At 44.0% G+C, this 12,046-nt stretch overlaps 1 protein-coding gene across 2 annotated transcripts in view; it reads left to right on the plus strand.

Annotated features, from left to right (window-relative positions):
- The window catches only part of VPS53 (VPS53 subunit of GARP complex), a 58,689-nt gene that overhangs the window by 40,303 nt on the left and 6,340 nt on the right, over window positions 1-12,046 (plus strand). For both annotated transcript variants that reach the window (XM_087924937.1, XM_087924940.1), the window contains exons 18-20: window positions 5,666-5,814; window positions 6,383-6,452; window positions 10,002-10,139. In XM_087924937.1, the coding sequence (XP_087781063.1) occupies window positions 5,666-5,814; window positions 6,383-6,452; window positions 10,002-10,139 (357 nt within the window). The remainder of the gene's footprint in view (window positions 1-5,665; window positions 5,815-6,382; window positions 6,453-10,001; window positions 10,140-12,046) is intronic.

Consider the following 12,046-nt stretch of genomic DNA (forward strand, 5'->3'; position numbering starts at 1 on the left):
ACCTTCTTTCCACAGCTCGCATTGATGTGCCATCCTGGATGAGCTGCACTACCTGAGCCACTTGTGTGGGTTGTAGACTCCATCTCATGCTACCACTAGGGTGAAAGCACCGCCAGCATTCAAAAGTGACCAAACCATCAGCCAGAAAGCATAGGAACCGAGAAGTGGTCTGTGGTCACCACCTGCAGAACCACTCCTTTATTGGGGATGTCTTGCTACCTGCCTCTGCTTTCCACCTGTTGTCTATTCCATTTGCACAACAGCAGGTGAAATGGATTGTCAATCAGTCTTGCTACCTAAGTGGACAGTCTGATTTCACAGAAGTGTGACTGACTTGGAGTTACATTGTGTTGTTTAAGTGTTCCCTTTATTTTTTTTTGAGCAGTGTATTTTATTCAAGTCGATCATAGGAATAGCAACAAAACTAGAGAAATACGAATATGAGCAAAAATGGAGAAAGTTAAAGAAGAAAGTTTTGAAAAGAAGGAAAAAAGTGCAGAAAGGGGAAAAATTGGTAGATGAGGGCAGCACATAAATCTAATAAATTATAATATAATATAATATAATATAATATAATATAATATAATATAATATAATATAATATAATATAATATAATATAGTATAATATAGTATAATATAATATAATATATAATAATATGACTTCCAACTTTTTTGTGTGCAATAAAATATAAAAATAAGTTACAACCTCAACCTTTAGCTGTACATTGCTAAAGGTTTTGAGCTATTTCTATAACAATAAAATTATTCTGGTCCTCACAATCTAAAATCAAAGTTTCATATATTTTTTCCCCCAGTCTGTAATACAAAATCCAGAAGTGTTTTTCCCAATGGCAACACATCTGTTCTCTTTAATTAGAGCGATTGGTTTCACCAACTCCGACAGCTTTATCAACAAATAATCTTCTCAGGTTATTTATAAGATACTGGCAAATATTTATTTATTTGTATCCCGTCTTTTATTTTACAAATAACTCAAGGCAGCGAATATATCCAACACACGTTCCTCCTCCTATTTTCCCCATAACGACAACCTTGTGAGGTGGGTAAAGAGAGGGATGGCCCAATTGGCTGTCATGTCTAAGGCGGGACTAGAAATCACCATCTTCTTCTGATTGGCCCCAAATCACTCACATGACTTTCATGCTAAAGACGGGACTAGAACTCACTGACTCCTAATAATTGGTCCAAAGTCACTCAACTGGCTGTCATGCCTAAGGTGGGACTAGAATTCACAGTCTCTTGCTGATTGGCCTAAAATCACCCAGCTGGCTGTCATGCCTAAGGTGGGACTAGAACTCACCGTCTCCTGATGATTGGTCCAAAGTCACCCAATGGCTGTCATGCCTAAGGTGGGACTAGAACTCTCAATCTCACACTTTCCAGCCTCGTGCCATAACCCCTACACCAAACTGCCTCTCTTCACTTTCTATACTTTTCACCTCTTTCAAATGCAAACCCACACAAAAATATTCCTGACTTGATATCATCTTCAAAAGGCGAATTTTGAAAGCCAAATAGAGCATTTTAAAATATTTCATAAACTAGATATTCCCTTCTCTTTCACTGGGACAATCAGTTTTCCCATCTCAGCAGTTGCTATCAGTTTTTAAATTTAGCGTCTTGTTCTTAAATTTCCCACCGCTTTTCTTAGACTCCCCCTCGTTCTTTGGCAGAGTTTTAAAAGGGTTGTTCTAAACTTCTGTTTCTTTTGGCGGGAGAGGGGGTTACAACAAACCCCCTTCTTCCCTTACAAATACAGATAGAAGGGGCCAAACGCACAAGCCCATGCTGGCAGGGGAATTCTGGGAGTTGAAGTCCACCCATCCTCAGGTTCCCAAAGTTGTAAAACACAGGACTTAATGTACTTTACCGTGTTTCTCCAAAAACAAGACCCTGTCTTATAATTTTTTTAGCCACCAAAAAAGGCACCAGGTCTTATTTGGGGGGGATGTCATCCACTGACTAACCTCACTTGTGGGCGTCGCCTCTGGCCTCCTTTTCGCTGTCAGAGGCCTTCAGGAACTGCAGCCGGCAAGGCTTTCCTAAAGGCCTATACGGCTGATAACAGAGCTCAGGATCGATCCAGAGCTTTGCTCTCAGCTCCAGAGGCCTTCAGGAAAGTCTTGCCAGCCATGCTGGCTGCAGAAGAACTGGGCCGGCAAGGCGGGTGTCGGGGTGTGCAAGGCCTGGCTACACCTGTCCAAAGGTAAGTTGTAGGGCAGCTCCACCCTCTATCCCCACCCTGGCTTAATTTTTATCTGTGCACTCTGGAGTGGTCGGGATCTTAATTAGGGTTTATTTTGGGGGTAGGGCTTATATTGGGTGGACGTGTAAAAATCAAGCTAGGACTTATTTTCAGGGTAGGTTGTATTTTCAGGGAAACAGGGTAGCTGTGCCTTTTTTTTTTTTTCCACTTTTGTTCTTTCATTGCCTCTGGTTGTCCTGGCTCGGTGAGCGCGCACGAAGCTGCACGTATTTGGGTGAAAATCTGGTTTCATGCACGATACCTATTTTAAAGATAAGATTTGATTTTATTTACTTTTCCCAGCCCTTGGCTCTTTCACCTGGTTTTTTTTTGTCGACACGTAGGGGTGAGTATCTCACGCTTCAATAAGATTAGCAGGGCAGTTTGATTTCTTGACGCAAAGTCAAGTGCTTTTCAGGTGTGAGAATCCCCACACAGTGAGATTTCAATCCCTTTTTTTAAAGCAGGCAGCTATCTGGTCACCGTGGGAAAAACTTTTTCTACGGTTGCGCGGAGGTTAAATTAGGAATCACAGGGAGTCCTCGACTTACAACCAAAATTGAGCCCACAATTTGTGTCGGGACATTTGTTAAAGTGAGTTTTGCCCCCTTTTTTTTTTGCCACCGTTGTTAAGTGAATCGCTGCAGTTGTTAAGCTAGTAACCCCGTTGTTACATGAATCTGGCTTTCCCCATTGACTTGGCTGGTTAGAAGGTCACAAAAGGAGATCATGTGACCCCGGTACATTGCAGCTGTCGTAAATATGAGTCAGTTTCCAAGCATTTGAAGTTTGATCATGGGATCGCAGGGAAACTGCAACAGTCATAAGCATGAAAAATGATCACGTCACTTTTTTCAGTATCGTAACTTCAAACAGTCAGTAAGTGAACTGTCGTAAGTTGAGGACCACCTGTAAGGAGATTAAGATGCCCATTTAAATTTAGAATATTTAAAAAGTTTAACCTCTGGCCCACCTCACCTCAATTCCTCCACAGGTTTGCTGTGAATAGGCTTAACGTGGCTTAACAAGGGACTTTTAAAAGGTTTTTAAAAATAATAATAATTGGTGTAATTAATTGATGTGGAAATAACCAGGGATTGTAGAAGAGAAGAAAATGAATTGGAGAAGATCAAAATGCTTCAAGATCTGAAAATGAGAGTTGGAAGATTGTGACATAAACTGGCTGTGGAGGTCCCAGGGGTGAATTCGCATACTGGGTGCCATACCAAAAAAATCTTGGATGGTGCATGGGAAGCCTGGGTGTTGATCAAATTTTTATCTGTCAATTGCAAAAGGCCACAGTGCCTGGATCTGCACATGGAACCAGTGTGGTGTGGTGGTGGTGTTAGCTTAGAAACCAGGAGACAGTGAGTTCTAGTCCTGCCTTATGAATGAAAGCAGGAAATGGTAAACTCTAATCCCGCCTTAGGCATGAAAGACGATTGGGTGACTTTGAGCCAATCATCAGGAGATGGTGAGTTCTAGACCCACCTGAGGCAGGAAAGCTGAATGGGTGAGTTTGAGCCAATCATCAGGAGATGGTGAGTTCTAGTCCCACCTTAGGTATGAAAGCAGGCTGGGAGGCTTTGGGCCAATCACCAGGAGATGGTGAGTTCTAGTCCCGCCTTAAGGCATGCAAGCTGACTGGGTGACTTTGGGCCAATCACCAGGAGACGGTGAGTTCTAGTCCCGCCTTAGGCATCAAAGCAGGCTGGGAGGCTTTGGGTCAATCACCAGGAGATGGTGAGTTCTAGTCCCGCCTTAGGCATGAAAGCAAACTGGGAGGCTTTGGGCCAATCACCAGGAGATGGTGAGTTCTAGTCCACGCCTTAGGCATGAAAGCAAACTGGGAGGCTTTGGGCCAATCACCAGGAGATGGTGAGTTCTAGTCCCGCCTTAGGCATGAAAGCAAACTGGGAGGCTTTGGGCCAATCACCAGGAGATGGTGAGTTCTAGTCCCGCCTTAGGCATGAAAGCAAACTGGGAGGCTTTGGGCCAATCACCAGGAGATGGTGAGTTCTAGACCCACCTTGGGCATGGAAGCCGATTGGGTGACTTTGAGCCAATCACCAGGAGACGGTGAGTTCTAATCCCGCCTTAGGCATGAAAGCCAGTTGGGTGACTCTGACCAGTCACTCTCTCTCAGCCCAACCCACCTCACACGGTTGTTGTTCTGGGGAAAATCGGAGGAGGAAAGAGTATTAGATATGTTTTCTACCTTGAGTTACTTATGAAAGTAATAAAATCAAATAAATAAACAACACTATGCAGCTACCTTACAACATCCTAAGTTTTAAGGAAGACCTTGATGTAAAGGGAGGCTAGGGCCAGCGGAGGCACAGGCATCTGTGGCGCCACATGGTTGTGAAGAGAGAACTGTAATAACATTAATACGTATAATAATCGTTTATACCCAATATGCAGCTGGCAATTCAAGAGCAGTCTGGGAATGCTCATGTCTCATGAATTAATTAGGGCAGGGGTCGCCAACCTTTTCGACCTCAGGGACCACCAAACTCACAATTTTATATCCCACGGACCAGTAATATGAATTTTGACCAACGGTGGCTTGCTGATGTTTTCTCGGGGTTTCTGCAAAAAGCAGCAGAGAGACCCCTGGGAAAATCCCTGAAAAAGTCTGCAGGAAAATTCCCCACCCCTTTATTCCTACCGATTGATCGTTCTTTATTTGGGATTGCGGGATACCGTCTCCAGCTCCGTTCTCAATGGGAGAGAGAGAGAGACTTTTGGCTTCATGCAAGGAAAACAGCAGAAGCAGCCGAAGTCTTTCTTTCTCTCCCCCAAACTCTGCCAGAAATGAGTCTTTGTGAGACTCGTTGCGCCGGCGGAGCCTCTTGGAGCAGGTTGTCTTGCAGGGTCCCAAAGACTCATTTCTGGCGGAGTTTGGGGGAGAGAAAGAAAGACTTTGGCTGCTTTCCTTGCGTGCAGCCAAAAGCAGAAGAAGAAAGAAGCGGAAAGAAGCAGCCCGGTGGACAGGACAGGCACTTGGGCCGCGTGGGGCAAGTTCCCCCCCTCTGGCCTTTCCCCCCTCCCCTCACTACCTCATGTTGTTCACCATGCAAGCAACGCAGCCTTGTGTTCCCGCAGGCCATGTGGGCAGCGCAATCTTGTGTTCCTGCGCAGCCTGGATTAATTGCTTTGGGGGTGACATTTCTCGTGGACCACTGGTTGGCAACCACTGAATTAGGGCATCCATCGGAACCCTGACAGCGACAGCCTGGGGATACCTGCTGTAACTCTCTTCACTGTCGCGGCTTGGGTCGAGCTGTCTCCTTTCTTTCTTTTCTTATAATTATTTGACAGTCAAGATTTTTTTTTACTGAATTATAAAGTATTGCAAAATATTGTTGTCTTATCGTTGTTACGGACCTCGACAGATGCAGTGGCAAAACGTGGAGCACGTCGGGGATCAGAGTCCTTACGTGACGTCGGTCATCTTGCACATTAAGCAGAATGTCCCCATCATCCGGGACAACCTGGCCTCCACCCGGAAATATTTCACCCAGTTCTGCATCAAGTTTGCCAAGTAAGTCCCTCGCTCGCCTTCAGCAACACAAAGCCAACTCCTCGTCCCAATAAAAACCCTTTTATTTATTTTAAATTTAATTCCTCTCCAGCAAAGCCTTTCAAGAGAATTCCCAGTTACAGACCTTTGGAGAGTTGCCAGGCCATTTATCTTTTAGACGCCACACTGTAGCAGGCAAGAAGGCAGGAACAGATCTTCGTCCCAATGAACTAATTGTCTCCTGCAAAACACCTTTCGCTTCTCTTTTATTCCCTATGGGAGGGGCCCTTTACCGTCCACCTTTAGTGGCTTTACTCCCGAGTCAACCCTTGTTCCTTAGCTGTTCCCTTCTCCGGGCAGCTCTGTGCATGCGCACACTAGGAACAGGCTCCAGCTGTTCTTCTGCCTCACTGATCTCCGACTCCGAAGGCAGCTGATAACTGTCAGATGCCCCCGGCCCTGGGGAATTCTAGGAGTTGAAGTCCACTCACTTTGCAGTGGACAAGACTGAAAAATACTGGATGAGAGAAATCTCTTTTTCCTTTAAGCTTCATGGAAAAGCTTAAATTTGTTCCCTCCTTTCTTGCAGCTGTTTCATCCCCAAGTTTATTAACCACCTTTTCAAGTGCAAGCCCATCAGCATGGTGGGGGCCGAACAGGTGAGTGTGATTGGACACCCAAGGAATTTGTCTTGGTGCAAATGCTCTCAGTGCACATAAAAGAAAAGATACATTCGTTAAGAATCAAGAATCATAACGTACAACACTTCATGATAGTCATAGGGTAGATTAACAGTGCTGGAAATCATCCTATATACCTGCAGAACAAATGGTCATCCAGAAAATATGTGACTGTGCAGAAATGGACAAATTAACTATAGCACTTAAAAATAAAGAGTCTTCAACATTTTATGATAATTGGAACTCGTGGTATAATTGGTTATTTCAGAGATAAACTGCTTAATGAACAATGGGTAATTTAAGCATAGATATTGACAAGATGTGTGTATTTAAAGTAAGGTAGGAGAATTGGATCTTGCAGACTGTCAAAAGGATATCTGTCTGTTTTTAAATGTATTTTCTTTTCTCTTCCGTTTCTTTGTTTCTTTCTTTCTTTTATATCTCTTTTTCTCTTCTTTTTGGTTCGTAGACGGCGTTTTTTTTTTTTTCTTTTTCTCCCCTTTTGTATATGTAATGTCGATATGTTTTTAATTGTAAACTCAATAAAATTTATTTAAAAAAAAAAAGAATCAAGAATCACAACGTACAACACTTCATGATAGTCATAGGGTACAATCAGCAATCAAGGTATAAATCGTAAGGATACAAGTGACAAAGTTACAGTCCTACAATCCCAAGTGGGAGGGGATGGGCGATAAGGAGTGATGAGAAGATTAACAGTAATAGATTCTGTGCACAAGAAATATGCACCAACCGACACACTGTATAATGGAAAGAAGGTTTTATTTGCTGTGTTATGTTTGTTGTTAAAAAAAAAACTTGATTAGGTTTGCTTGTATTTGATTAGGGAGATTGTAGATGCATCAAGAGAAACTCCTAGGGTTGAATTAAATCAGCCTGTCATCTCAGGCCAGGTTGGTGCTGGGACGACGTCACCATGAAAGCTTTGGGTGGCGCATCCAAAATTTGTTGACAATCCTGGGTGTTGAAGTCCAACCCACTTAATGTTGCGAAAGCTGAGAAACACCGTGAAAAGCTATAATACAGGTAGTCCTCCGCTTACAACCGTTCACTCAGAAGTTACAACGGCACTGCAGAAAGTTACTTATGACCGTTTTTCATACTTAACGACCATCGCAACACTCATGTGGTCACGGGATCAAAATTCAGATCCCTGGCAACGGACTCGTATTTACGACGGTCGCCATGTCCTGGTGGGTCATGCAATCTCCTTTTGCGACCTTCCAACAAGCAAAGATTCTCTTAACAACTGTGTGACTAACTTAGCAACAGCGGTGATTCACTTAAAGGCGGCGACCAGAAAGATCGTAAAGTGGGGGCGAAACTCACTTTACCAACTATCTTGCTTAGCCACAGAAGTTTTGGGCTGAATTGCGGTCGTAAGTCGAGGAACTACCTGCATCAAATTCACCTCGAAATCCTGCTTACACACTCAGACAAGATAAAAGTCAAGACCAAAAGTTTTGGCAGAAAATTCAGAAATGGTTAGAAGAGATGTGTAAGATTAAAATAGAATTCAGACCTGAAATTTTCTCGTTAGGAATTAATGTGGGAAAATATGATAAAGATATGATATACCTAATAATTCATGTAATTACTGCTGCAAGATCGGCCTATGCACAACAGTGGAAATGCAAAGAAACTCCAAGTGAAATAGAAGTAATCAGGAAAACTGGGATGTGTGCAGAAATGGACAAATTGGCAAAAGAATTAAAAAATGAGGATGAATCGGATTATTACGAAATATGGGATAAGTTTTATTTTTGGCTAGAAAAGAGGAAGGGTCATGATAATAAGAAATGATTACATGTATATAATATATACTATGTATATAGAATGTAAATATGTACTATTTTTATATGTGACTTAGCAGTGTAAGACAACTATGTGGGTTGGAGGATTGCACCATGTTCATTGTTTTTAATGTTCTTTTCTTTTTTAGTGTGTTTGTCTAATAAAAAATTATTTTTTTAAAAAAAGATAAAAGTCAGAGGTATGGTAGGGATTTAAACCGACACTATCTAGATCTGGCTACCTGTTGAAAGAGGGTGTATCACCTCTCATCTAAGTATTCCTTCTTTTATTTAACTTAAAAGATAGTGAAAAGCACTTTCGGTTTCCCAACAGCTAGCTATATTTATAATCTCTTAATAGTTTTACTATCCACATTGATCTGTGCATGTACAGGCACCCGGGGCTGTGGCTTACAAGTACAGGAGACAAAGAATGTTCTTTTTTTTCTTTTCTTATTGCATTCCAAAGTTTCTTTTTTATTAGTCAAGTTTTTTATTGTATTTTATATTGCTTATACATATCGATGCGTGAACCTGAACATCTAGTAAAACCACACCTAGAGTCCTGCATCCAGTTTTGGTCACCACACTATAAAAAAGATATTGAGACTCTAGAAAAAGTACAGAAAAGAGCAACCAGGATGATTAGGGGACTGGAGACTAAAACATACAACGAATGGTTACAGGAACTGGACCTGGCTAGTCTAGGGAAGAGAAAGACCAGGGGAGACATGATAGCATCTTCCAATATCTGAGGGGCTGCCACAGAGAGGAGGAAGGGGACAAGCTATTCTCCAAAGCACCTGGAGGCCAGACAAGGAATAATGGATGGAAACTGAACAAGGAGAGATTCAACCTGGAGATAAGGAGAAATTTTCTGACAATGAGAACAATCAACCAATGGAACAGAAGTTGCCCTCAGAAGTTGTGGGAGCGCCATCACTGGAGGCTTTCAAGAAGAGATTGGACTGCCGTCTGTCAGCAAAGGTGTAGGGTCTCCTGCTCGGGCAGGGGATTAGACTAGATGACCTACAAGGTCCCTTCCAACTCTGTTAATCTGAATCTATCTAAGATAATCAAAGGCCTGGAGACTAAAATGAATGAATGAATACAATGAAATGAATACAATGAATGGTTGCAGGAACTGGGCCTGGCTAGTCTAGTGAAGAGAAGGACCAGGGCAGACAATGATAGCAGTATTCCAGTATTTGAGGGGCTGCCACAGAGAGGAGGAAGGGGTCAAGCTATTCTCCAAGGCACCAGAAGGCCAGAGAAGGAATAATGGATGGAAACTGAACAAGGAGAGATTCAACTTGGAAATAAGGAGGAATTTTCTGACAGGGAGAACCATCAACCACTGGAACAGAAGTTGCCTTCAGATGTTGTGGGAGCTTCATCACTTGAGACTTTCAAGAAGAGATTGGACTGGCGTCTGTCAAAAATGGTGTAGGGTCTCCTGCTTGGGCGGGAGGGTGGACTAGATGACCCACAAGGTCCCTTGCAACTCTGATTATCTGTTATCACTGTTAATCTGGGTATTGTATATTTTGGTACAAATAAACATAATATTATCACTCATGACTATTACGTTTCGTTTTCGTCGTTTCATATTATTTAAACACACCCGATACTACCGCCATTCGATTTCTAAACCTCCCTCTTGTTATTACATTATATCTTATATTAAAACCTGCGTATTGTTCTTCCGCTTCAGCTGCTGCTGGACACGCACTCCCTGAAAATGGTCCTGCTCGACCTGCCATCCATCGGCTCGCAGGTGGTGAGGAAGGCGCCTGCCAGCTACACGAAGATTGTGGTCAAGGGCATGACGCGAGCCGAGATGATCCTGAAGGTAGACCTTGTCCTGGCTTCTAGGCAGGCCTGCCCTCCAAATAATTTTTGAGGAGGGAAGGGACTGATACCTGCCTGAAGCCATCTCGTAGGACAGATTTTATTTGTTTGTTTGTTTGCTTGGTTCCCTTATTGATTTTACAAATCAGGTCGTGAACATAACTAATATTCCTTCCTGCTCCTATTTTCCCCATAACAACAATCCTGCGAGTAGTCAGCTTTCATGCCTAAAGTGAAGCTAGAACTCACCGTCTCCTGGTGATTGGACCAAAGTCACCCAGTCAGCTTTCATGCCTAAGGCGGGACTAGAACTCACCGTCTCCTGGTGATTGGCCCAAAGTCACTTAGCCTGCTTTCATGCCTAAGGCGGGACTAGAACTCACCGTCTCCTGGTGATTGGCCCAAAGTCATTCGCCTGCTTTCATGCCTAAGGCGGGACTAGAACTCACCGTCTCCTGGTGATTGGCCCAAAGCCTCCCAGCCTGCTTTCATGCCTAAGGCGGGACTAGAACTCACCGTCTCCTGGTGATTGGCCCAAAGTCACTCAGCCGGCTTTCATGCCTAAAGCAGGACTAGAACTCACCGTCTCCTGGTGATTGGCCCAAAGTCACTCAGCCGGCTTTCATGTCTAAGGCGGGACTAGAACTCACCATCTCCTGGTGATTGGCCCAAAGCCTCCCAGCCTGCTTTCATGCCTAAGGCGGGACTAGAACTCACCCTGTCCTGGTGATTGGCCCAAAGTCACTCAGCCTGCTTTCATCCCTAAGGCGGGACTAGAACTCACCCTGTCCTGGTGATTGGCCCAAAGTCATTCAGCTTTCTTTCATCCCTAAGGCGGGACTAGAACTCACCCTCTCCTGGTGATTGGCCCAAAGTTACTCAGCTGCCTTCATGCCTAAGCGGAACTAGAACTCACCGTCTCCTGGTGATTGGCTCAAAGTCACCCACCCAGCTTTCATGGCTAAGGCGGGTCTAGAACTCACCGTCTCCTGGTGATTGGCCCAAAGCCACCCTGGACCCCACCGTCTCCCAGTTTCTAGCTTCAACCACTAAACCAAACTGCCTCTCTTCCCCTTCGTCCCCACCCCAGTTGTGCATTTGTCGAGCTGTCGCTCCCTTTCAAAAGGCAACCGGGCGCAGAGACCTCCCCCAAATTCCTCTCCCGTTCCCAAGTTGAGTCTTTCAGCTTTTCCCAGGATGGGTTTTCCTTTGGCAATTTCCAGTCAGCCCCTAGACAAGGCTGGTGACAGCTGCTTTGTGCCTGGGTGAGGACAGCGGCCCCTTGCATTTCCCACCCCCCTTTTGAGAGCGCCTTTTCAAATGCCTCCGGGATTCAAATGCCGAAAGGGAGAAGCGTCTCCTGAAAAACCAGAAAGAGGCCGGAATCAGATGGGGAAACGTCATGAACGTAAAGCCTACAAACTTGACATTTGGCACGTTATGTTCCTCTTGGCTTCTAGGGGCTCACTAAGAAAGGATTTTTTGAAACGACCATCAGAGCTATTAGTATTTCCTATATTATTATTATTATTAACACGCTCTGATGCTAAGGAGTTCTACTCCCCCTCCCCACCTGGAAAGAAATCTCTTCCAAACGCAAAACACAAGCAGAGGAGTTTCAGTTTCACAGCACCAAGCAGCTTTAGTACGGAACAGTTGAGCTAAGCCACGCCCAGGCTCCTTGCTGTCCCTTTGCTCACACAGCAAATACTGTTTCCGTTTCCAAACAGCCCTCAGCTTTCTCACACACTGACAGGATGCTAATCGGATGAATACCGATGGATGGTGGTAGGCAGAATTTTTTCCCCTTGTTTTTCTCCCCCAAAACTAAGCCCGACCACATAGTTTCATAGCGAAGCATGGGTATCGAGCTAGTATTTAATATTACACATCTCGACAGCAGCAAGA

Source organism: Pseudonaja textilis, chromosome 1 (assembly GCF_049901715.1).
Source record: "Pseudonaja textilis isolate UNSWEBS1 chromosome 1, rPseTex1.2, whole genome shotgun sequence".
NCBI lineage: Eukaryota > Metazoa > Chordata > Lepidosauria > Squamata > Elapidae > Pseudonaja > Pseudonaja textilis.